The sequence below is a fragment of the Passer domesticus genome, chromosome 8 (genome assembly GCF_036417665.1).
Source record: "Passer domesticus isolate bPasDom1 chromosome 8, bPasDom1.hap1, whole genome shotgun sequence".
NCBI lineage: Eukaryota > Metazoa > Chordata > Aves > Passeriformes > Passeridae > Passer > Passer domesticus.
The window spans coordinates 26,482,359-26,509,528 of NC_087481.1; the positions used below are offsets into that span (position 1 = coordinate 26,482,359).

The 27,170-nt window shown below is 45.6% G+C and overlaps 1 protein-coding gene across 1 annotated transcript in view; it reads right to left on the reverse strand.

The window, feature by feature from the left end:
• PTEN (phosphatase and tensin homolog) overlaps positions 1–27,170 on the reverse strand; it is a 47,894-nt gene that overhangs the window by 3,661 nt on the left and 17,063 nt on the right. The window contains exons 3-8 of the mRNA XM_064429909.1: positions 24,165–24,209; positions 19,430–19,473; positions 16,077–16,315; positions 10,693–10,834; positions 8,113–8,279; positions 1,159–1,383 (exon numbers count right to left, since the gene is read on the reverse strand). Of these exons, the coding sequence (XP_064285979.1) occupies positions 1,159–1,383; positions 8,113–8,279; positions 10,693–10,834; positions 16,077–16,315; positions 19,430–19,473; positions 24,165–24,209 (862 nt within the window). The remainder of the gene's footprint in view (positions 1–1,158; positions 1,384–8,112; positions 8,280–10,692; positions 10,835–16,076; positions 16,316–19,429; positions 19,474–24,164; positions 24,210–27,170) is intronic.

Sequence of the window (27,170 nt, forward strand, 5' to 3'; positions counted from 1 at the left end):
TAACAGCACAGGCCCTGGCTACCCTGAGTCACACCCCTGCTCCTCTCCCCAGAGAGAGGTTTGCCAGCCTCTCAATACCACCCCTGGCAAAGCAGCAGGATTTTCCAGCCCAGCTGCAGGAATTGTGCCTGGCTGAGTGCTCAGGTGCTCCCAGCACACCCTCCTGCCTTCCCCAACTCCCAGAGCACCAGGAGATTGCAGCAAGAGTGCAAGGAATGAACAAAACCCTCTCTAAGGGGTGACTCTGGTGTGGGAAGTCTGATCCAAGCAACACTCCAAGCAGCTATGACCATTACCTTCACTTGAGCTCTGGCTGATCTTTTATGAGGAAGTCACAAAATGCTGGAATCCTTACAAATGCCTTTTGCATGTTTAAAACACTGCTGCCAATGGCTCACGCTCCCCAAAGCTAAAGTGTCAGGGTAAGCTACTCCCAGAATCACAGGACACCTGGGCTTGAAGAGACCTCTGGAGATGATCCAGTCCAAGCCCCTCCCAGGCACAGGAGCACCTCCAGGTGAGCTTGGGATGAATCCAGAGAGGGAGACTCCACAGCCTCCCCAGGCAGCTGTTCCACACTCATGGACAGACGTTCTTCCTCATGTTGAGGTGGAACTTGTGTTTCAGTTTATGGCCTTTGCTTCTCATCCTGTCACTGGAACAGTGACAGAGCAGAGCCTGGCACCCTCCTGTGCCAGCCCCTGGAGATGTCTGTGTGCAAGGATGGGATCCCCTCCCAGCCTTCCCTTCTCCACACTGACCAGGCCCAGCTCTTCTCCTCATCAGAGGGATGCTCCAGACCCCAAATCATCCTTGTGGCCCCCTCTGCTTCCCATGGAACAGGCACAGCTGCAAACCAGCCCAGGAGCTCAGTGTGCCCAGCCCACAAGGCAGGCAGGGGAGATGGCACCTGGTCACCAGCTCTCCCTGCCTCTGATGGCTTTGATCAACACCTGGAACAACCTGAGGACTTCAGCCCCAGCCTCTCAACATGCATCAGCTCCCCAAAAGCAGATAAAAGCACAAAGCTTTGCTAAGTGATGGCAATACCAGCACATAAACTCAGCTTCCACACAGCAATTTCACGTGGTCCCTCCAAAGGCAAGACAAACAAATCATGCAGCTTCTCAGCTTTGTTCACACATAAAACATACTGACCTTGAAGTTTGGAGAGAAATATCTGTTGGCTTTGTCTTTGTTTGCTTTGTCTAGATCGTTTTTTGTTAATGTAAGGATTAAATATTCCTTATCATTATCTGAGCGCTCTGTACTGAAAATACCATCAAGTTCCTGATCTGCAACTAGACTTCCATTTTCTACTTTGTCTGAATTTTCATCCAGTCCTATGAAGAATGTATTTACCCAAAAGTGAAACATTTTGTCCTGGGGGAGGAAGAACACAGAAAACAAGCTTGCTTTAGTATTCAGTAATGGCACGTTAATTAGACTGCTATCAGCATCTGGTCAAAAACAGATTTGTAATATCAGGAAAAACTTGGTTGGACAACAGTATGTCATTTGTTACATTGCATGCAAAGACATTTTCACCACATCTCCTGGACAACACACAAAAATCTGCATTCATCAAGCTCAATTTTAACCAATTAAGCTTTTAGAAGTCACTCAGAGAGCAGGGCTTAAAACTATCATACCTGCAATAAAAGCAGATGATAATAAATTCAATAAACTAAAACTTGCAACCACAAGGCATAAATACATGTTTTGCTCACACCTTGCCAAGCAATCCCTAAACCAAACAGACAACCTCTGTATGAACCAGCTGAGGTGAGTAATATTCAATCTCCCCTGTAACAGAAAGCTTTTCTTCTTTTTATACAGAAATAGCTACAATTGAGCAAAACCACAAACCAGTAAAGGGTGCTTTGCTGAGGTGCTTTCATGCACTGAGAGGAAGGCAGAGCCAGTGCCTGCTGTCCAGCAGGAAGTTTTTAGGGAGCAGCCGAGGCAGTGGCAGCTGAAGGATGTTCAGCTCAAGCAGAACTTGCCAGATGACCTCCAGCAGTTTGGTTCTGCTCTGCCACAGCCCCAGCTGCACCAAGGGGCAGGACACCCCTGTATCAGAGATCCTGAAGGCTCTCTGAAGGAGAGCCAGCTCTCTGCCAGCCCTGAGCTGCTGTTTCCAAGGTCAGCTCAGTCCTGAAGGCACAGCAAACCTCTGACACTGAGCTACATCCACTTGCTCTTTACTCACAAAATCTTCTCTTGGACTTTGATGTGCCTTTTGAGGCTCAAGATCCAGGGTGCAAATGGCCAATTCCTCCCACCATGGTCAGTACTGCTGCTAAAGCTGCAGGGAAAGGAAGCCACTGCAGAACCTAACATTCCTTGGTATTACACAGCACCAAACACAAACTCACTCCTTCTGAGCTAACTTACATATTTTGGTTTACCAAGGAGCTCTAATTCCAATTTCTTACTGGAAAATCCACGTCCTGCCCTATCTTCCTATTCATCTCTGCTGGTAAGGAAGCAGGGGGGAAATCAGAGGTGGAACAGAAGTGGTTCCAGTCTGTGTGACACGAGCAGGCCTCCTGCTGAAGGCAGTTTGGCACCAGCAAAATACCACAACATTTTCCTGAGCCAATGAAAGAGGGCAGGGAAGAGCTGGATTACTTAACTCGCACTCATCCTCCTCAAAAATTTATTTAAACAGGATACTGGGAATTCACAAGTGTCCCTCTCTGCCAAAGGTCAGCAGACTGATTTTCAGTATTTTATATAAAGCCTACAAAACCACTTCCAGCTTGTCTGCATTTTTGTAAGCACCTGAGAGACCCCAGCACAGAAATGAAAAATCCAGCCAGGAACACTTCTGGTAGTTGAGTTCCCCACTTCACCACGTGCCTCTCTCCAGCACTTTGGGAACCAAGTTCATCTAGCAAATGAGTTGTCTGGGGAGTCTAACAGATGTGTCCCACTGGCACTGAGTCCCTCCAAGCCATCCCATCTCTGAAGAAGCCTTGCTGGAGCCCATCAGGGGAGGCAGCAGTTGGCAGGTTCTTGCCAGGCCCTGCTTCTACATTTCACACCCTCCTCTTTCCCCAAGAAAAACCTCCAAACTGCCCTGCCTGGGTCTGGCAGTTGAGGATGAATATCCTGGGCTCACTCTGCTGATGTGTCTGCCCCAGAGAAGAGGCAGCAGACAAAACCCCTGTGAAGACAAGCTCAGGGTGGCCCACCCCAGGCTCCTCCTCACCCACACCCTCAGAAAGAGCTCCAAGGAGGTGAGAGGTTCACTCTGCTCAAAGCAAAGGACCTGCTCAGGTGAGAACAGAGACAAGCAGCAGCTCTCCAGCTGAAACCCCCAGTGCCAGAGGAAAAGAGGCCCCTGGATGGGAATCTATGCCAGCAGAAGGCACAGTTTTGCTGTGCCTCACCTTCAGCTCCACGAGTGCAGAACCAGGGGGGTTTAGTTGGCACTTGAAGGGCTGGGGGGACTCAGCTTCACTGACGGGGCTGACAGACAACAAACCTCTCCCTAGACAGCTTTTAATCTGTGTTCCTTGGGACAAATTTGCAGAGGTCTTCAGGGACTCAAACTAAACATGCAACTCAGCTGAGCTGGTCATTTCTCCTTTTATCTCCTTCCAGCTTTTTAAAGCATCCAGTTATTTTCCTATCCTTCCCACTACACGACTTAATTAGCCTAATAAACTGAGTTCATGGGTCTTGGAACATGACATGGCCACTCAAATTGAGGGAAGACTTGGTCCTGTTTTTTGGAATTAGCTCTTAAGGCTGACAACTGTGTCACTGTTTTCACAGAAGAGCAAATCCATTATTCAAGTGAGGATTCAGCTGAAGCATCAGGACCCAAGATATTTCATGGGAGACAAGGAAGAAACATGATGTAATATGGGCCAAAGATAGGAATTTTAAAAATCAAGGCATGAACTGAACTCAGGCTTTATATAGCAAATCAAAATACCAGACCAAGTGCTCACATAACACAAGTTAATGAATAGACTTCTGAAAAAAAAAAATATTAGAGACTGTTTTTCAATGTGTTTTGCTTCACTTCCAGTTACATCACAGACATCTGTCTTAAAAAAAAAAAATAAACCACAGATGTACTTCTTCCCATAACCAAATCTGTGCCATAAATCTCCAGTGCAGTATCAGATGAGACAGAGGCTGATTTAATTCCACAATTCTGACACACAGTGCTTGTCCCCACCTCGTGCAGTGTCTCAGACTGACAGAAAAACATTCTCCACTCTAGAGCTGGTCTCTAGCTGCAGACTGGGATCCAAATTCAACATTTAAGGCATCAATCAGGAGTTCCCATGCCCTCCTGAGAGTTTAACTTTTGCAGAGAGACCCCCAGGCACTCAGAGTCACTCTGAGGGTCTGGAGATGCCCTCCAAGAACGGGGCTCTTGGTTCAGCCTGTTCCCTAGGCCTGCCTGATGGAACTTCCTGTACCATGTGCAGATCAACACTGAGTCTTCTGACATTTTCAGAGTTCATTCCTCAGCGTTTGCTTAACAGCAACTGCCCAAAGTCTTGTTGAACTCTGCAGCAGAACTTATCTCTAGGCTTGAGAGATGAAATGCAACTGCTCAAACAATGCTGTCAGCCCTCCTACGCTGGAGTCTGGGCATAAAACACCACTGACTCTCACAAATTAAACCCACATCAACATTTCCCTCTCATTTGTACTGGGAGGACTCCCAAAAAAAGGTCTCCTTGAGCCCCAGGCTCTGGAGGCAGGAAGATGAGGAGATTTCTGCATTATTTTTAAACAGGCTCCCATTGAACCGAGTGATCTAAGGATACTCTGAAATACTTTCAGATTATCATGTCAACATCAATAACTGGAAGAAAAAGGCTTTGCAGAGATCCATGGAAGCAAAACTAGAGGAAAAACTACAAAAAAAAAAAAAACAAACCAGCAAAACTACAGCAGCAGTCTGAGATGGAAGAACAGTAAAGCTACAAGAAAAAGCTATATTCAATAAAACATCCCCCAAATTACAAACTTCTACCCATCAGAAATTCATCCACAGTCACAGCACATGAGCCTCAAGCCATTTTGTTCTCATGTGGGCATGCATTTCATTCTTGAAAGGAAGTAGCTACAGCTCACTGAAGAAATAGTCTGAGGATAAAGTAAACAACTTGATCAGACAAGAAAAGGCCAAGAGCTGGGGACTTCATAACCGATGCCAGGTGGCAGAAACTATGGAAGGGATGAAACTTTTCCAAGGCTGTCAGCCCTGTACCACCACCCCAGTGGCACCAATGATCCTGTGGCTGAGGTCAGCTCCCAAAAGCCACTGAATTTGCCTAAATTAACTTTTGCCATTAAAAGAAAGGACATGTGGCTGCTTTAAATCTCACACTGATTCTGCAATGTTAGATTCTTGAATTTTATCATTCAGGTTTGGTCTGGTTTATGGATAATAATTTTATCCAAAATTGAGGAGGGCCCTCCCTACACAGAGCTCTGCAGATAATGCTGTTCTTCAAAGGACTGGGAGATTTGGAAGCAAATACAGGTGAGGGAATCTGGGGCACTTCAGCTGAGACCACCAAACCAGAGCCAGGGCAAAGAAGTTTTCTTCATCTCCAGAGATAAGACACAGCCATTCTCCAGCCTGAGGCTCAGGATGGATCAGGAATTACACTTTTAATTTATATGATTAGGTTTTTTTATTATGCTAAAGTTAAAATTCAGACTGGTCAATATGTGGTATTATCAAGACTTGCTTAGCTACTTATTTCTGCTAACAGAAAACCTGGGGAGAACAAGAACCACTGACAGGCAAGAGAGTTATAATTCCACTTTTCATAAACCTGGTTAATAAAGCAGAATCTGTGAAAGATAAATGCTGATAGTCCTAATTATGCTGCTCCTCATTAATTAGGTGATCAGTGCATAAAGGGATCTTTAAAATACCAGTCTCCCCAACGCAGGGCCTTCAGTTTTGGGTAAAAGTTGTGTAAATAGTTAATGTAGAAAAGGAACAGGACCAGATATGGAACAGCTGGACAGAGAAATGTGCTCAGTTTGAGCCCAGGTAGGTTCTTCTGGCACCAATGTTCCCCTTTGCCCAGTTCTCACCTTATTCACTTTGTACAAGGACCATGTGGAAGGATCAGCTCCTGCGTTTGCAGCAGAGCTAAGAGAGGTGATCTTACCACAGCTGTGGAACATCTCACACTATTTTCCTCTGTCCTCCATTCATACTGAAAGCTGAGCCAATAAGACACTTGATTCAACAGATATTTCAGAGAGATTATCAAGGTGTTTTTTAACTAGGTGATGAAGGGGCAGTTTCCATCTCAGAAAAGTTTGCAGATGTGAAAAGAACCACCTTCACCATTTCTTTGGCTCTACCAGGTCAAAAATACTGAGAAACTGAGCACCTCTGCACTATCTATAATCCACAGAACCCAGACAGTTTGGGTATTTGATAAGAATAGACAAAAAGGAAAAAAAACAACACCAAAGAAAAACCAGCCAGCTACTCCGAAAGTACAAAGATTCTTAAGAAATGAAACCACAACCTGACACTCTGAAATGAAACCCCAGCACACTAAGTAATCCTCCTGCTGTGGTTCTGCACCCCTACACACTGCTGAAGACCCAATTCATGCTGCAGAAATGTGGGGGGTGCTCATGAGGGGCTCTCACTACACTGTCTCTGCAGCCTGGTGTTCTCTCCGGGGGTAAAACAAATACAGCAGTTTGTTCCTGGGGCTGCAGAGCCAAGATCCTGACCTGCACACTGCTATTTCAGGGATGGGCAGGACAGCACAGCACCTCCCATCAGGTCTGTCTGCAATCCATGAGTTACTGGAGATGGCAAAGCAGCAACAAACTCACAGTCCCGACAGGAGAGGGTAGATAAATGTCTCAGGTGTTGGGGCTTTGCATCAGCTCCTCCTGCATCCCTCATGTTCAGCCCACAGGATTCATCTGGGTGCTCCTTTAGAAGTCTTTTCTCAGAACTGGCTGCTTGCATGTCAATAATCTCAGCTTTGAAACAGAATTTCTACTTTTAAAATGCTTTTACAGCCTCTGTACTGCACATAACTCACTGACCAACTAGAACATCTCCTCAAGCAGGCAGAGAAGGAAAACAGGGCCACTAAGGAACTGTCCAGAAACTTCTGCAGACACCAGCACCTGGATGAAACTTGTTCACACAAGCAAGCCCACACAACAGTGTGCATGTGTGCTCACACACAGCTGGCAGGTACAACCCCTGTGCACAGCTCTAAGAGATGTCACCTCACCACTTCTTTGTCTCCTGATCCACTTGAGCACTTCTCCCTTTTATGAATTCACTCACCGAATGCTCTTAAGTTTTCTAACCTCCATTCAACAGTGAGTAACTACTGATGAGGAGTTTTAAGTAGCAAATACCAAGGTAGCCTTTAATCAGCACAGTGTCATCCTCACCTTTCCCTCTGGTAGATCCAAAGTGGCTCCACAAGCACCAGAACTAAAGAAACTCAAGGATACAGCTTTAAGAACTGGCTGACTTTGGTTTCAAAGTAAGTACTAGGTTAATTTTTTTTTTTTCCACAACTGAAACCCTAATAAAATCCTCAGCTCTGAGGGAATTCTCTAAACCTCTCATGTCAAGGCACTGCAGCTGGGAACAGAGAGGTGGTGGAAGAGATTGCAGAGATACTTGTACAAAGTGCGTGGGAACTCAATTATCTCAGAAATTCAGCTAAATTTGACAGATGGGTACAAATCAGCCAACAGCACAGACAGGATCTTCTGTGCCTGCTCAAACCTCAGAAAAATTTAGTGAAGAAAACAGCTGGAGTTAACTTGCTCAGTATGCAAGTCTATTTTTAGAAGGTGAATGTTTCTTCCTCAATTAGATTACTCACTACTACCCAAACTACTGCAATACAGAGCCAGGATCATTTTTACCCAACTTTTGTACTTAATCTCACAACTCCCCAAACATCCAACTTTCATTTTGTGGTCGATTGGCTCCTTGGGAAAACCAGACATCAAAGAACTAAATGTCATGATTACACATCCCTGAAAAAATAACCAACATCCCAACCCCCAGCATCAGGGGCTGGCTTGACAACATTTTCCAGAAAAAGCAAGGAAACCAACCTTTTTCAACATCTTGTTCTGTTTGTGGAAAAATTCCACTTTGATATCACCGCATACCGGCAAAGGTTGAGGGAATTCAAAGTACATGTACTTGTCTTCACGTCGTGAGGGTCCTGAAGGGGAGGTGAATATCTTTACCTTTAGCTGGTACACCACAAACTGAGGATCTGTGGGACAAAACACAGTGTCACTTGGTGAGAAAAGCCTCCAAAGTGGCAAAAAAAAGCACAACATTGGTAGCAGGAATAAAATCGTGAGCTGTGATATTTTCCAAGTTAGCTAAATTTCTATTAAGGGTTTAACACCACAGGAGATCAAACTTTGCCAGATGCTACTGGAAACAACCTTGGAGACTTCTGTCCTTCATGGCAATACTTTCAGGCCACCAGGGAGTTCCTAAAATGTTATTTCTTTTTAATATAATGACTGTAAAATGTGCATTTACTTGACTGTTCCTTGCGTTTTCCCCCTCCTCTCTATTGCACAGACCAAAGTGAGAGGTTTTATTCTCTCTCCCCTCTTCTTCCAGTTGTAGAGTGGCTGGTCATGTCAGCACAAACTGACTCTACTCTTACACAAACAAGCAAAAACAAGCACAAAACTGAACATGAATACTGAAACCAATCAGAAGAGCCTAAAAGCTGGTTCTGTAAATCACCATCACCAGAGAAGTGCCAGCCATGGCACAACGTCCCCAATTAAATCTGCAGGAGTGACACTGAAACAAAAAGGGGGTTTTGGTCCAGTTTAGGAAGAGGTGCTTTGGAAATGGTCAGGTCAGACAGCCCTGCAGAGCTGTGCAAGTCCCTGCTGAACACACCCAGCCTGTCCTGCCGAAGGGCCCAGGGGTGAAACCTTTACTGGCAGGCTCAGAGAATCCCCAGGGTGGTTTGGGTTGGAAGGGACCTTGCATCCCATCCAGTGCCACCCCTGCCATGGGCAGGGACACCTTCCACCATCCCAGGCTGCTCCAAGCCCCAATGTCCAACCTGGCCTTGGGCACTGCCAGGGATCCAGGGGCAGCCACAGCTGCTCTGGGCACCCTGTGCCAGAGAAAAAATTCCTTCTGTATATCTCAGCTGAATTTCTCCCTGTCCTGCCACCACAGCTCCTGATGCAGGTCCCTCTCCAGCTTCCCTGTAAACCCTTCAGACCCTGGAAGATGCTGTGAGGTCTCTACACACCCTCCTCTTCCTGCCCTTCTCTCCCTTGAACCCTCAGAGCTGTGAAACTCTGTCATGCCCTCACTGAGCCCCAGAGCTGGACTCTGCCCTGTCAGTGCCTTTAGAGCAGCAGAGTGATACCAAGGAAAGCAGATTGAAAGTTACCAGGTTGGTAAAATACTGCCAGCACAGCTGACAACACAACTAAAGACAACACCATGGACTTGGCATTCAGAAAAATCACTGAGAACCCCACAGAAACTGAAAATACTGCAGCATACAACTGCTGAGCTTGATAGTTACTTTATCCTCTCAGGTGCTCGGCCAATCTGTTGTCTACCCCAACATCCTCCCATGGACACACAAGTCAGCACTCACTTGAGCAGTTCAGCCTCCAAAATAGAGCCCAGTTCATCCAAAACATGAAATAAGTGGTAATTGCAGAAATCTGTAACCTCCACACCTCTTCCCTAAGGCAGAAGGCTTTTGGCAGAGGCTCCTCCCTCCCTCCCTCCTGTACAGCCTGACAAGCTGCTCCATTGTTTCTTGTGTGTGTTACATGTTCAGGTACTGTCTCACAACAATATTAACAGGGCAATTTTAATCAAAGCCACAGGAGGCACTGGAATTAATTACACATTGCTGTAATCCCCAAAGCAAAACCAGCAGATTTTTTCCACCAACAAAAACCAAGCACGCAACACAAGGCAGTCACAGCCCTGTAACACAGCCCACAGGATAGAGCAGAATTTGTTTTTGTATTTCAAAACTTCACAAAATCTGCTGTTCCTCACTAACACAGTGTATCAGCAGATGAGATTAATCATTTACAGGTGTATTAATGCTTTAGAAACCTCCACATAAAGAAAAGTTTATTCCCAAGTTAATTAGGTATTTACCCAGTTGAACTGATTAATTTATTTTTTATTTTTTGAACATCATGGGAAGAATGATGTTGCTGCACTGGAAGCCAACATGCCATTAGGCAAATGTTTTTCAGCAATTCATGTTTCCCAAGAGTTGCTGTGTTAAAAAAAAAAAGGAGGCTTTTTATAAAAGTAAGGAGCAAATACCCAAATACACATAAAATGGTGGAGGAGTGGATGTGGCACTCAGTGCTCTGCTTTGGGTGACAAGGTGGGCACTGGGCACAGGCTGGACTCACTCTTGGAGGTCTTTTCCAGATGGAATCCCTTATCTCCAAGCCATTAAAACATTTGCATTTAGTAAAACAGCCCTGAGTGCTTCACAGCCTACTCCTGGGAGATCCCAGTGGCCAGACCCACAGAGCCAGCAGATTTTGGACTGTGAGGTGTTTCCCTGTGACTTCCCCCAAGATGTGCAGCTCTTGGTGCCATCAGCCCATCCCAAACGCCACCAGGGTCCCCAGCAGAGGTGAAGGGCTGCTGGTACTTACTGCAAGTTCCGCTGCTGAACATGGGAATTGTTTCAAACATCATCTTGTGGAACAGCAGTGCCACTGGTCTGTAATCCAGGTGATTCTTTAACAGGTAGCTATAGTAGTACACGTAGCGTCTCTGACTGGGAATTGTCACTCCCTAAACAGAGGGAAAACAAGGGTCAAAAACCTTGGATCAGCATCACTGAAGGGCTCCTGCCCATCACCCCCAGCCCACAGGACAGCTCAGTCACTGCTGAGCAGCACACACAGCAGGGCACTGCCCTGCCAGGTACCCAGGGGATGGAGCACTCTCCACCAGGAAAGGCTCAGGGATCCTTCAGCCTGGACAGGAGAAGCTCTGGGGTGACCAAAGTGTGGCTTTGCCGTGCCTGAAGGGGCCACAGAAACGTGGAGAGGGAACCTGGAGTGACAAGGACAAGGGGGAATGGCTTCCCACTGCCAGAGGGGATATTGAAGAAAGCCTTCCCTAGGAAGTGGTGAGGTTCTGGCACAGGGTGCCCAGAGAAGCTGTGGCTGCCCCTGTATGAGTCCAAGGCCAGGATGGAGGGGCTTGGAGCAGCCTGGAACAGTGGAGGGTGTCCTTGGCCATGGCTGGAAGGCTGGAACAACCCTCTAAGGACTCTTCCAACCCAAACCCTTCTGTGATTCTGTGCTCTCCAAACATCCATGTCCAGCAATGAAGCAAAGAATGCAGATTTTTCTCATTTGTTAAGAACAAACAACACAGGCACCCTCAGGGTCATGTTAAAAATAGTCTCATGCTGCTGCTTTTTTGGGGATGGAGAGCAAAAAATGTTTAATAAGAGGTGTCTTGAACATACTCTAACTTTAAAGAGCCACTAAATTTAGGAATTCTAAAATCTACCACTACAGCAATTACATTTTGACAGCACTTTAAGTCAAAAGACTGATGTTTGCTAATATCACTGTACTCAAGACTGGTGCTGCCTTCTCTTTACCAAACATCCTGGAATATTTTCCCAAAAATGTGGAAAGTTTCCTTAAAACAGGCCCAACAGCCCAAAGTGTTCAAACTCTGAGGTAAACATTTGCTTTGAGAGCATAAAACCTAAGAATGTTTTTATTACTGATTTTAAATCAGCTCAAAGCTTCAAATAAGGGAAAAGTTTAAAAGCTTTTAGAGCCAATACTTTCAAGTAAAATTGATAGATGAAAAATGGTTTAATTTCCCAGAAAATGCATTACATGGTCTAGAACAATCTGTTACTGCAGACTTGCAACAGCATCAGTAAGAAATCTTCCTGATTAAAACTGAATGTGGAATTGGAATAAACTGGAGATAAACAACGATTTTTCATACACAAGTCTGTGAGCATTTGGTAACAAAACCTAGACCTCATATTTCTATAAACTTTTAGTTTCACCTCCCAACAGCCAGGAGCTAAGAGTAGCCAGAGTGCTTTTAATTTAGTAAACCTCTATTATGCTCACATGAAAATAGTCACTTCCTGCCATTTTTTTTTAAATGTTGATTATTATGTCTCCTTATCACTTGAACTGCTTCTAAACTACACAAAAGCCCTTTCCCTGCAGCACTTGCACAATGACCTTCCCAAGCAGCCTTGTACACTGGCCCTGGCTTTGGCTCAGATGCCCTCAGTGCTTATCACACCCACTCCTTAAGGGAGCCCTGAAATTCTCCTTCCTGGGATCTGAGCTTCAGGACTGAGCAAATCTCAGCCCAGCAGTGCTTGCCAGGCAGGAGGAAAGCACAGAGGTGAGAACAGGAGAACACATCCTTCCCTGCCCAGAGCTTTCTGGGGCCACAATGGATGTGTCCTATGGAAAAATCCCAGGACACCTGGTCAGGAGAAGCAAGGCTGGGGGCAGAACCAAGGAAACACGTTCACACTGATAGTCAAAACCACAGCAAAGGCAGTTCTTGTCCAACAGGCCACCACAATCTGACTCCCTGGAGACACAGCCCTTAGATCCAAAAACCAGTCCCACCGAAGCAGAACTCCGAGTTCTCCATTTCCAAACATCTGAATTCCAAGCAGAACACTTTCCTAACAAACTAACAATATTCCAAGGGGTGCAATCAACCAGCACCCACTTTTACTCCAGAAGAGTAAGGACAGGGAAGTAGTTCAAGCTTGTATTACTCAAATATCACCATCACCATCTTTAAATGGATGTGAGATAAACTCCTCTGGTCCCTAAGCCAGAGCTTCCCAGGGCATCCCAAACATTGTCAGGTTCTCCTCTCAACGTAGCACAGGCAGGACTATGAGGAATAAATATTTTGAAAACTATTCCCACACTTCCTTTAGAACACACCCCACTGTGAGAGTGAAGCTGCAGCCTCAGAGCATCGGGTTTGGCAGAGGCTGGCACCTGAACATGCCCACCAAACAGACCCACGACTGATGAGCTCTGACACCAGCCATGGGAACTCTGCCCTGCTCACAGGGTCATTCTGAGGCTTCCTCACACTAAGTAATTGGGTTTCACTTCCTGTTCTCTTATAGCAACACCACACAAACACAGCATGGTCTGGGTTGGAAGGGACTTAAAGCCCATCCAGTGTCACCTCCTGCCATGGGCAGGGACACCTTCCACCATCCCAAACTCCAATGTCCAGCCTGGCCTTGGACACCTGCAGAGACCCAGGGGCAGCCACAGCTTCTCTGGGCACTCCCAACCCTCCCAGGGTAGAATTCCTTCCCAATATCCCATCTAACTCTACTCTGTCAGCATGAAGCCATTTCCCCTGTCCTGTTCCTCCAGAGTCTCTCTCCAGATTTCTTGTCAGCTCCTTCAGGTACTGAAGCCACAATGAGGTCACCCCAAGGCTTCTCTTCTCCAGGTTGAACAACTCCAACTCTCTCAGCCTTTCCCCATATGAGAACTCTTAGGAGCCATCCTTGAAAATAAAACTCTACGGTGCTCAAAGAATGCTCCTGAGTGGATCATCTCCAGCACTTGAACAGCTGATCCCTACCCACTGAGCAGCTTCCCAAGCCTAATCCTCAACACAAAACCCTCCAATGCAGAAGCAGGAATAAATAAAGACCTTCCCCAGCTGTGGGAAGGTAAGCTGCCAGTCTTTGTCACTAGAGTAGTGTGTCAGTATCTATCATAAGGGAAAAGTGGGATAAACTGATCACTTCAAACAGTGGAAGCAGCAGCTTCTTTAGAAGACTTTTTGGGGGGTTGCTACTTCCCCAGCTCTGACAACAGACAAGTACAATTCTTTATCCCATTTCAGAAAACCCTTTGTCTCCTTTGGTTCAAAAGGAAAATAAAAGTCACTCGTGTTCTACAGTGGTGGAGACAGACAGACACAACCATGCAGCCCACACTTCCTAATCTTCACCACTCCCTTCTTCTGACTAAGCTCCCCCCACTACAAAGAGTTTCAGAAGCCAGAAGAGGCAGCTTGTAGAGGAAATAAAACACCCCAGGAGAGGGTTTGCTCAGAGACAGCCTGGGCTCTGCCATGTCCTGTTACCCAGCACAAGAACAACTCTGAGCCTCACCTCCAACAACTCTCACTTGATGGTGCAAAGGCCTCCCTGGAGCTGCTTCTCCCAGCAGGCACTTGGGAAAAGCTGGCTCCAGAAGTACTCAGGGCTGTGCTCTTGACCAATTAGTCATACTTCCTCTTGCAATTAGACTCACACTTCCTGCCAGCACAGCCTGAGCCCTCGCAGCAGCACTCTGCTGTGAGCACTAATGCAGCAGTGATTGTAGCTGGGCTGATCTCAGCAGCTACAGGTGCTAAGTTGTCCTTGCTTGAAACCAAGAAAATCCGGTCCCTATTAAAGCCAGTTTTCCTTTATCATATCTATGTTGGCCCAAAAAGAAAGAAAAAAGGCATTTGCTTGTCCCTTTGTGCAAACAGCTCTTTTGATGCCTCATTGACTTTGAATTGAGGAAGTCAGTTACACAAAGGTGTGGTGAAATACCAAATCAGAGAGCAGCACTTGACATATAACACTGAAATATGGGCCACAAGGGAAGAAAAGGCTCCAGAAACCTGCACTGGAATACCTGTTTATAAACACTACTGAAGGATTATGTGAATCACATGCTGCCCACTGGCCACATCAAGATAACCAGGCTCAAGTGGAGCTGGGAAGGAAAAAAGCCAACTCTTGCAGCAGAGACACTGAAACCAAAACAAGTTGCTGGTTACAGACAGTATTTACAGTCAGGTAAACAAGGCTCTCCCTGCTCCTGTTTACTGAGTTCTCCCTCCCCTCCAAGATGCCCAAGGTACCCCTGGGGTACTGATAAACCCCAACTGGCAAAAATACAACCTTCTTTTCACAAAGGGAAACTGAGGCACAGCATTTCTCTGGGTATTTGCTCAGTTCTGTAGCTTTCATGCTGCTTTACCCAGCTCTGGAGATTACTCCTGCTGATAAGGGTTATCTGCTCTGTTTATTCAGCACACTGCTCATTCCTAGCCTCTCTCATGCACTTTTACCAAAAGCCACAAAGTTTTGATGGGAAACCTTGGTCTTGTCTCTACTCCAGCATGCCACCACAACCAACTCAGCAGTACATGGAATAACAGCTCCACCTTGTCAGCAGAGCAGACTGAGGAGTTTCTTACTCCTTCCAATGAATTAACAGCCAAATTCTAAAATTCTTTATGTGGCATTTATTCTCTTAAGAGCCTTCAGGTATGAAGCTCTTCTTACTGGAGTCCAAGACACTGAAATTCATATTTTCTGTAAATACTCCAGGAACAGGGAGAGCTCTGTGCTTCAGGAGGTTGAAACTGGCTTGCAGGGACGACCCCCCTGGGATGCTCAACCAACATGCCCAGGGAAATAATGGAAGATGAGCAGGGAAACTTGCTAAAATGACCTTGAAAGTCACATCTTATCATCTTAGGAGAAAATTTCAAATGAGGAGGTTAAATTCTCATTAATGAGGCTAACCCTGCCAGAAAGGTCCTTTAGAGACAAGGGGCATTCAACAATAAGGGCCTTCCAGTTGGGATATTCTTATCATCTCCTTATGCACCTCCAAACCCCACCACAGCAGTTAAGGGAACCTGAGGAGATGAACAACTCATCCATTCAGGCAAAATCACCTGGAACAGTCTCTCATTTGGGCTGAAAATGCTGAATGAGAAAGTTCACTGCCCCTCTGATGCACCAGGCAGCAGAACAGTGCTGAAAAAGCCATTTAAAATCAACTGGCCTGGTCTTCTTGGACAGGACATGTCAAAATCAGGTTTAATGCTGTGACTAAAACTTTTCCTTTTCCAGCTGCACTGATCTAACCCCATTGGAGCTAAATCAGACAACACAACTTAAAGGGTCTGAGCATCAAATGGATCTCAAGGAGGAAAAGCAGCAAGTTTTAGGTAGAGGGGCAGAAGAACAGCAACGGCTCACCTTCTTGTCTCTGGTCCTTACTTCCCCATAGAAATCTAGGGCTTCTTGGGCCCTTAAAAACTTGCCTCGATGCAACAAATATGCACAAATCATTACACCAGTTCGTCCCTTTCCAGCTTTACAGTGGATTGCTGCCACATGATTGTCATCTTCACTTAGCCACTGGTCAAGATCTTCACAAAAAGGTTTGATGAGCTCCAGCTGTGGTGGGTTATGGTCTTCAAAAGGGTACTGTGCAACTGCAGGGAGAAGGAGGAGTTCATCAGAACCTCAAAAGGCAAAGTAAGCTCAGGTCACCTTTGTGACAAGCATGTAAAAATTAAGTTATCCACCACCCCATCTCACATATTGATATGTGTTTTTAATTCCAGTATTATTCAGGGTATCACAAGCACTGCAGACATTTCTCCATTAATCTGTAAGCAGGCATCTTGCTCCATGGAGCAACTATTTCACACCTCTATTGAGCTGAGCTGCACAATCTCTGTAACATGAATTTTCTAGAATTTAAGAGCGTGCTGGCACACAGAATAACCTTGTGAAAAGCCATTACTCCAGCAATAATTAAACTACCTGCTGAGAGAGAACAAGGCCAGACCTCAGTCACTGAGCAGACAACAGGAACTTTGCTGAAAAATTACTGAACATGGCTGGGTCTACATTGGGAACAAAGCCTCAGAATCTGCTCAAAGGCCTTGTGAAACAAAAACCTGCCATTTCCAGATTTCAAAAATGGTAAATGGGAGAGAAATCTCAGGTAAGGCACTGGCAATGCTTATGGGGTTTAGAGCCAAAGCACTGAACAATGCTGTCCCTTCTGAAAATGGGTGTACTCACACACACTTTTCCATCTAGGGATGAAAAGAATTTCAAGCGATGCAGGAAATGCACGAAAACTCAAGAGAGCTAAAAATAAGCTCTAAGCAGAGAGAAGCACCCAAACTTCTCCCACCTGAGGTCAGATGAGGGACAGTATCACCCTGAGCAGCAGAACTACACACAATGCTCTGGTTTCAGCAGAACAGCACTCGATGAAGTGCACCCCAAATCTCCACCCACAGCCTTGGGATCTTACAAACACAACTCTGGTTCACTTCAAAATTCTCAGCTAGAGACACCATTTCCTTTTCTGGGCTAAAAATGAATACATTTCATTTTTCTGGCAAGTGTCTGTACTGGTTTTGTAAGCACCACTCTGCAGTCACACATGCAAGGCTCCTTTTGATGAATCCCCAAGGACTCCAAGAGCACAAGTGAGGGATGAAGCTATGGAACTGCTGAAGGACAAGTCCACAGCCTTTTGGAGGGATCTCCAACTTTATTCACCCACAGGACAGACTGCCCCCTTCATCTCCCAGAACAAACGGGGAGGCTGATAAAGAGAATAATCTTTGCTGAAGAGGCAACACATGTTCACAAACAAACACATGAACTCTTCCACATGGAAGATCCAAAGGCTCCCCAAACGATCCTTAGAAGTTTTATGTGAACCTAAAGATGGAATTTATTTAGAAATTTCTAAGAAAAGAAGCTGCAAAAATGCTGCAAATTTGTCTGTACAGCTTTGAGTTTATCACAACGACAGCCAGCAAGACTTCCATGAAAAGGGGAGTGAAGGAGTCCTGAAAGAACAGCCTGAAAAGTCCCAAGCAGTCACAGGATGCAAAAGATGCTCTCAAAGATTTGGAATCAAAGACAAAACTTGTGGTACTTTCTTCAAAGCTGGAGTGAGAAGATGAAATGGGTGCCCTGGGATGGTATGCAGGGATTAAGAGGAAAGAAACATTAAGCTGCACAGTCTTGAGCAGGGCCTTGAGAAGGTGCTCCATGGATTTTGATTCCTTACAATGGAGAATAATCCTGCTTGCTCTCTCTCCCAGCCCCTACACATTGCAGGAAGAATCCCATAGCACAGAGAAGAGTTTAAAAAAAGAAAATCTGTGGCAAAGCAGAAGGCAATTCCAGCATGGAAGGATTTCAGAAACTGGAAAAACCATGGACACAAAGCTACTTCCCAAAGAAGATGAAGAGCTTTCAGTGTTTGGGGTTTAATGTGATGCAAGATCATCCTGGGTGAATAATGAACTATTCTGGTGTTTCACGCTCAGTACAATCAGAAGTTCCCTCTGCAGTCAGTTCACTTCAGGAGATTTTCAAGTACAACTTTTGTTCCTCTGCTTAGGGAAGTCCTGAGTCACCAATTTGGTTATCTGAGGTTAACTAATTCGGGGATGAAAATGAAAAACCTCAGCATGTCTTGTGCAGAGGAGCTGTGAAAGGTGCTGTCACAAACAGCGTTCGGGGCTGGGATTGACAGCGAAGGGAGCTGAGCACCCCCGTCTCAGAAAGCAGAAACTCAAGCAAACATATGTTGTGGCCATATTAGAACATGTCCTCTTCTCTTCTTCCCCAAAGCACTGCTCAAGCAAATCCTAAAATACTTTTTCCTTGCTGGTGAGTATGGAGTGAGGTTTCAGGGCACTGTCATTCAACATCCTGAGAGCAAATCAGAAGCGCTGACGCCTTCAGCAAGACAATTTCAGCCCTTCTATATTTAGACATTAAAGCAGCCAATTACATTTTGGTCACGTTCTAAACCCTCTTCCATAACTAGATGGATGGTTTAAAATAATAATAATGCAAAATAGAATTTGAGCCATTGCTATGATGCAGAAGAAGCCCAAAATTTGTTCATCTCCTACGATTCTGTAGGCACAAGGACTCCTCATCTACCCTCATCTGAAGCACAGGAATACAACTTCTGAGCAAGAAATGCTCCTCTGCCCAAAGAACAAAGGTAAATCTGCATTTATTTATTACCTGGAGAGGCAATTCTGACACAACAGCTACATCAGTATCCACTCACAAGGTCAAAATGCACCCTGAAAGACTCCCCACTGCTTTGAGCAGCTCTGCAGAGAGATGAGACCCAGCTCATCTCTAAGAGACATCACATGGGAATTAATTTTTTTATCTTCCCAAAGTTGCTTTATACACATAGTGATAAAGGTTTAAATGTTCTCCATCTCCATCCTTCATAAAAACCAGACTCCTCTGAGCCTCACATGTAAATTGTACAAGGAATCTGTACTTCACTGAACTGATACTTCTGTGTAACCCATTCTGTAGAAATTTTTTGCAACTGTGGACTTTTCATTAGATCTCGATCTTTAACTGTCAGGAACACACTTTTCTGAAAGCACCAAGAATATAGCAAGTTTTTCCAATGACTCAAAGCAATCTGACATCATTCCTTGTGCCCAAATCTCCTACATGACTATTCATCAGCTCCTCCTTTAGGCCTTCATTCACTGAGGTTTAAAGAGAACACACATCAGGCAGTAAAAACCTACCTCTGCAGTTAAATTTGGCGGTGTCATAATGTCTTTCAGCACATCTGAAAAAGAAAAATAGACAAGAGTTCAAGAGAAGTCTCTGAGGCACTCCCAGCATCTGTCACACCCTGGAAAATCATGCATGCCCATCACCTTTATGATTTAAAACAAGAGGTTACACACAGGGGGAAAAAAACTGTTTTGCAGCAGACTGCTCACTAAAAAGTGAATTATTTTACTGAAAGGCAAACACTTACCCTCTGGTAATTGTAGTCCATGGCTATGTTTTAGTCAGTGTGACTCAATTTCTGCAAGTGTGAGTTGAGTCTGCACCCTCTAACCCTGAGCATGAGCAGCTCCAGCCCTGGAGCACCTGGAGAGCAGACAGCTGGGACCTTCATGAGGGATGCTGAACCCAGGACACAGCTCAGGGTGCCTCAGCAGCACTGTGGGTGCTCAGAGCAATGGGGATCACAAGGACATCCACCACAAACCCCACCAATATTATCTGAGATCACTTGTAGCAAGCAGAGATTGTGGCACTGCTCTGCCACTTGGCATTGATTCCTGATTTAAGTGACCCTCAAAGGCCAGGCAGCCATGCTCCCCCTCAGACCTGGAAATGGCACATTGAGTAGAACACCAGGAGGGATTAAAAAATAGTTTTGTTGACACCAAGGATACACAAGCAATGGTTGAACACAATCCTGGCTCAGCTGCACTAAGTTGTGGGTATTTGCAGCCCATTTCTGAAGGCTTTGGAGCAGCAGCAGTCTCTCCCCACCTACAGAGACCTCTCCAATTAGACAAAAACACAGCAAATTACACTGGATGTGCCTTGCCCAGGGGTAAAGAGCAGTGATGAGACACAAACCACCCCTCAGCTGGGCTCTAAAGCAGCACCCTAAGGAACAACCAGATCAGATCTTGGGCTAAGGGGAAGGAAGGCAAGAGTGGATACCCTCCAGAATTTTTCCTGGAGCTGCTCCCTGCAGGGAAGGTGATGTGAGTAGAGTGCAGTTCAGAAAGGAAAACTGAGAACAATCCTGCCTCAAATCCTGCCAAGACCAGCTTGTTTGGGGACCTGAGCAGCCTGACCTAGGGAATGGCAGCCCTGCCCACAGCAGGGGGTGGAACAAGATGGTGTTTAAGGTCCTTCCAACCCAAACCATTCTGGGGTTCTATCAAAGAGGACACCAGGCTGAAACCCAACTGCTGCAGTCATTGCAGCAGACAAATCACACCTAGAGCTTCAGTTCTGATTACAGCCTGTGCTCTTCACAGGATTCCAATTCCCACACCAGTTTCAGGAGTGCTAAGAACACATCCCTCTTTCCCAGGTATGTTATAATAGCAGCCTCTGGAGCCATATGGAGCTTAGCTGATCCTTCCAGACACACAAACCTTTGGGCTGCTCCTTGTGTGACTGTAACTGGAGCCTCCCAGTGCTGCCCTGAGTTCTGCCCATGACACAGCCACAGGCAGCTCTGCTGGGGCTGCACGTGCTCTCAGGGCTTCCCTTTCCCTGAATTCCAGAGCCTTCTCAGCTCTACCCTCTGCTAGGGAAAAGCCTGGCAGCTCTCACAGCTCCAACCACATTGCTGACACTTCCTCTGGGTCAGGAGTGACCAGGTTAAGCTGGCAGAGGGGACTCCCAAAAATATTATCTGCACTGGAGCCTTTGAGAAGAGAGGCTGGATGCAGGATATCCATCCAAGGGGGATGGAGCAGCCAGCAGCACAGGAATTTGGGAAGCAAAGCAGTTACCACAAAGCATCTTATCCAGGAAAGTTTCCTGCTTCCTTCTAAAGAAACACCCAGCTCAAATGGGCAGCAAGAGATGAAAGTCCTCAAAACATTTAAAAAATCCACACATGGGCAGAAAAACCATCAAATTTGGAACTTTGAGAGAGTATCAGTGAGTAGAATACCATGAGGGATTAAAAAATAGTTTTGCTGATACCAAGGATACACAAGCAGTGCAGAGCTCCTGGCTCAGCTGCACTACATTTGTGGGTATTGCAGCAGAAATGCCACCAACACACACTCTGGGGACACTGGTGGGGCTCAGTGCTTCAAGTGCATTTGGGGTGGGGCTTTAAACACTATTGTAACTCAAACAGCATCAGATCTCCAGATGAATCCTGAATATTTTTTGGAATTTTTGGGGTTAAGGAGTTGTTTGGCTGTTCTTAGGATTAAAGGGAGTTTAAAGCAACCCAGAAGCAAAGTGCTGCCAGGCAGGCACCCTCCTGATCAGCCATGGTGCCACTGCTGACAGGACCTGGGGTTCCTCTGCCAGAGCTCAGCTCCAGGGACACAGCAAGCACAGAAAATTCCCATTTTCACACTCCTTCCTTTAACCACCTGCCTGCAGGACAGCTCAAGGAAACCCACTGGAAAGATGGAGATGATTACACCAGGGCAGGTGACAATCTGTCAGCATGGCAAGTTAGGAGATCCAAGTGGAAGAACAGATTTAAAGGAGATTTAAAACAGATTTAAGGAGAATACTGTAGAAACAGCAAAGGCAAACAAGAGAGAAGCAACAAAGAAGGAAAATTAAACTGCTCAAACTGCTGGGAAGTTAAAAGCCAAGATGTGAGGATGGGGCATAAGTGACATAGTTTCAGAAAAATCTCTAAATCCTTTTAGATAAAACTGCTCAATACACACATTATTATCAACTTCATGGAACAGCTACCTTAAGGGAACTCAAATCCCATGACAGATTTTGAAATAATTCTGACTATAATAATGTACTCCTCTGAACTCCCACCTCCTCCTTTGAAACACAGACAATAGATCATTATTTACAAAGGATCAGCTTCATCTGAAGAAATGGAGTTCTCTGGAATACCTGATGGATGCAACTCCTTCCCATCTCCTGACCAAACCTTGCCACAATTCACCCGAATGGCATTTCACGTGTATAAATTTTGCCTGCATAAGCATTAAGATCTCTTCAGACAGTTTTATCCTCTGAAACTTTTCATCTGAGGATGAATAAAGTAATTCTAGCAAGATTCATTTGTGATTGTTTTGTAGTTAACAACAAGGAAACTGATTTTTATATAAGGAACCTGAAGACAAAACCTTTGGCACACCTGGGCAAGTTTTTCCACAGCTGAAAACAAACACAGCAGCAACAGAAATGTCAAATGCATTTGTCTCATCACTGCTCTTCTCACTTACAAACTTTAAAAAGCTGTTCCTGTGCAGGGCTGGGGGACTGAGCTGTGCTTTTTTACAGTAAAATGAGGCAGCTGGCAGACAGCAAAGTGCAAACTTAGCAAGGAGCTCCTCCGGCAGGTGGTACTTGAAAAGATGCTCATCATCCTAAAATCCTCCTTTCTGACAAAAAACCTTTCTGGTTGTTGCCTGGCACGCCTGAAGCCACACTGGAACAAGGGGCTGAGCACCAGGCCCTGCCAGGGACACCAAAGCCACCCTCCCCAGCAGGGGACAGCTGCACTGGCCCAAGGCAGCAGCAGCAGAGTGGCTTTAGCTGCCCTTGCTCTGCTGCTCAAAACAAGCAGGGGCTGCCAGGGTGCTTGGGGGGGAAGTGATGAACCAGGGGAGTTGGAGTTGAAATGATCCAGATCTGCTGAGCTCCAGAAGATTCCAAAGGCAGAGAGCCAGGAGTTACCTCCTGTACCTGCACCTCCATGCCAAGGAGCCTTCAGCTTCTGGGAAGCACTGGCCTTTCCACACAGAAATTTTATCCAGCTATTAAAAGGATGACACTGATTTTCCTAAGCTGGAAAATCTAATTTTGCTACTGAACTCTATGAAAGGTGACCAGTGTCTCTTTTTATGTATCTTTTTCTGCAGCACAACAACTTCAATGAGCACTGGGAGGTTCCTCAGCTTCTACTGTCACTTCTCTCCAACATTAGACCAAACTGATGCACAATCCTTTAACTAACCTAGAGGCAGATTTAAATCCTTATTTTTAAATATTTGCTTCAATGACTGACAGATTACAATGTTATGCATTCAGTACTACAGTAATTTTTCTATTAACTGTAGATATTTTAAAACATTCATTAAAAAAATAAAGCTGTAACAGTTCAGAGTCAATCTTCAACTTGGATTTTCAGGAAAAAAATAAGGGGTAGGAAAACCACAACTCTTCGACATCACTAAGACATTTACACAAATGAAATTAGTCTAAGCTAATGAATAAATTAGATGAAGGAATAGCAACAAAAACCCCCAAAAAATAAAACCAAAACCAGAAAGCTCCTGTAACAGTACCAGCTTTCTGCAGAACTACATTTTCAGAGAAGTCAAACCACCACCAATTGCTCCAACAGCTTTTTTAAGTAATAAACAGGGACACACAAGAAGAGGGAGGAAGCAAACAGAGCCTTGTACCAATGCAGTTTGATTTTAAAAAAATAGAGAAAAATCCAGGAAAAGATTCATTTGGCAACTGGACATTAATACGAGAACAGAAAGCCTGCTGTGAATTACTTTTCACTTTTTAATCACATGGCCCAAGCTCCAGATGGGCTGGGTGCCAAGTCATTTAAAAGCGTTCAAGTAACATGAATACACACCAGCATTTCATTTAACCTCACTCAGCTCCACTAAATGAAGTACCAGTGCTCTCAATCAGGCTTAATTGTTTTAAGAAATGTGCAAAACATCTCCAGCTCTGCTTCAGGACAGCAACAAGCCACTTGCACTCCTCAGCTATTTTTAGAAGTCATTATTTTGGAGAATGTATCTTTAAGAGCATACTTACAGATTGTATATCTTGTAATGGTTTTTATGCTTTGAATCCAAAAACCTTCAAGAGAGAAAAAAAAAAAGTATGCATGAATATACATGGAATAATATTGACCTTAATTTGCAGCATCCTTAAAGCAGCACCCAGCATGTGCAGTTCTGCATTCCCAAGCCCAAAAATCAAGAAGGCAAAGTGCTGGAAACCTCATTCCACCAAATAATCCAACAGCATTGATAACACCACTAATGCAACTAAGGGAAGCAAGGTCTGACCTGAAACTGAAATATTTACTGATTTTCTGATTCCTAAACCACCTGCAGGTCACTGTAAGAAGCTGAGGAAGGCTTGGTTATTTTCAAACAGAAAACACTGATCACACCAGGTATCTGGAAACACTTCCTATTTAATCACCTATGCCAAACATTTTGCCACAAGGAAGGCAAGCAGGTAAAGTAACTCTTGTGTTCCAGTTCCAGCCAGAATCATTCACTTCAAGCCCAGATTTTTTATTATTTGCCACTGAAGTCTGTCCCAGTGATACTGTGGGTTTTGGAAGGAGGACCACTCCACTTTTTCACACTCATTTCATTTCCATGCTCACTTTGGAGCACAAACTTCCCCTACAAGCCCCAGCGAGCCAAACTGCAAGCATGATTCATCAGAACTGCTGTGATTATATATGATGTGTCACCTGGCAATGTGCAAGAAGAAATAACATGCAAATGTTTACACTTAACATCATCAACAGTGTGTATCTGCACATCAGCCAGAAGGAATTTAATTAGCCATGACAGAACATGCTGTTCAAATTGAAAAGAAACACTAGCTGCTAAAATCCTGGAAAGCTCAAGCAAAAACAAGCTCTGGTTATCAGTCATAATATTCCAGAAGAACCTAGAACAGCTCTGTGGTTAAAGGCCTGCACTAAAATGGGAACAGATGTGAGTGTGAAACTCCAAGTGCAGCAGGAAAAGGAATCCATGAGTGCCACTGGTGCCCCTGTTGGCAGCCTTGGAGAGCCTCAGCAAGATGGTGGATAAGGAGATTTGTTTCAGGAGATGTTCCTGTTTGTTAACACACCAGAGAGTGAGGAGAGCTGGCTCTGCTTTTCCAGGAATATCCCCACAGTGGAGTATAAGCTTCCAGGCAAGGATGTTTTTAAGGACAAAATTCCATCCAAAACCTCTCCAAGTGTCAGTCACAGAAGACAGCCAGCAGTGCAGGTTGTACCTCTCATCCAGCATCAGCCTGGAATTTGTCAGGGCACCAGCTATTCAGAAAAAGCCCACTGCTGGTTCCTGGCTCAACACCAACTGCTCAGGAGCTCGAGCACCTTGGATTTCTGCATAAAAAGCACTTGGAAAAAAACTCCCCAATAAAAAGATGACTGGAGCAGATGAGGACTGCAACATGCTGAATGCTGCATGATCACATTTTATTCTTGTTTAAAAAAAGAAGGCAACAAACGTAATAATACTTGAGCATCCAGTTCCCTGCAGCCACTTAATTTACATCTCTGCTTATCTTAATTTGGTTGCTGATGCTTTTAGGTGATCACTGCTCCTTTTGATCAGTGTTTATGGACAGCTTAATAATTATATAGGCATTCCAGTACTAAAATCTAATTTACACATATCTACCTACTCAACCACTAAAATGTATTTTCCTTCATCCAGAAGCTACTGAAATCAAGGCTGTGAATGGATAGAGGGCCTTCAAAGACTCCTGCCTATCAATATTTATTTACATTATTCCCATGTTAGATTAGATATTAGAAAGAAATTCTTGGCTGGGAGGGTGGGCAGGCCCTGGCACAGGGTGCCCAGAGCAGCTGGGGCTGCCCCTGGATCCCTGGCAGTGCCCAAGGCCAGGCTGGACAGGGCTGGGAGCAGCCTGGGACAGTGGAAGGTGTCCCTGCCATGGCAGGGGAGGCACTGGATGGGCTTTAAGGTCCTTCCCAAGCTACAAACTCCACATTTCCAGCCAGCTTTCTTTCCCAACAGTCAGAGGCACCTTTTCATGAAGCAGATGAAATATCCAGTCCCTGAATTTTCACTTTTGAAAATTGTGGGACAGGGGCAAAGGCTGGACTTTGGATAAAGCACAGAATGGTTTAGGTTGGAAGGTATTTAAAGCTCATCCAGTGCCACCCCTGCCATGGCAGGGACACCTCCCACTGTCCCAGGCTGCTCCCAGCCCTGTCCAGCCTGGCCTTGGGCACTGCCAGGGATCCAGGGGCAGCCACAGCTGCTCTGGGCACCCTGTGCCAGGGCCTGCCCACCTTGCCAGCCAAGAATTTCTTCCCAGTATCTAATCTAACATGGGAATAATGCCCCTGCTCATCAGGGCAGCAGAGAATGCAGGCACTGCACCTCCCCCAGGCAGCTCAGCTCCAGGCTCTGACACTCTCAGTGCTATTTGTGGATGGTGATTTTCGTCATGACAGTGGAACATGCAAAACCAAGCCCCTGGAGCCCAGCTGAGTGCAGCTGTGCAGGGAGCCACTGCCTCCAGAGCACTGTCAGGTGAGGCTGAGGAGTCCTCCAGGGTGGGAATGGAGGAGCTCAGTTCACTTCTGTCCCAACCTGGCTGCAATCCCCATGGAAACTCCTGCAGCTCTAGTTCTGCCTGCCAACGACTGTAGAATCATGGAATGTCAGAACAGTTTGGGTGGGAAAAGACCTTAAAGTCCATGCAGTGCCACCCCTGCCTGGCTCCAGCCCCATCAGCAACTCAGTGGCCTCTCTGGACTTGCTCCAAGAGTTTCACATCCTTCTTATGCTGGAAGCAGCAGGTGGGGTCTCAGCTGAGCACAGGGGCACAGGGGCAGAATCCCCCCTGCCCTGCTGCCCAGGCTGGGGCTCAGCCCCGGGCACGGGGGGGTTCTGGCTCCCAGCTCTCACCCCCAGGGCCTTCTCCAGGGCTGCTCATCCCCTGGATTGATCCTGGGAGTTGCCCTGCTCCAGGTGCAGCACCAGCATTTCACTGAGACTGGTGCAGGCTCAGCCCTCCAGCCTGTCC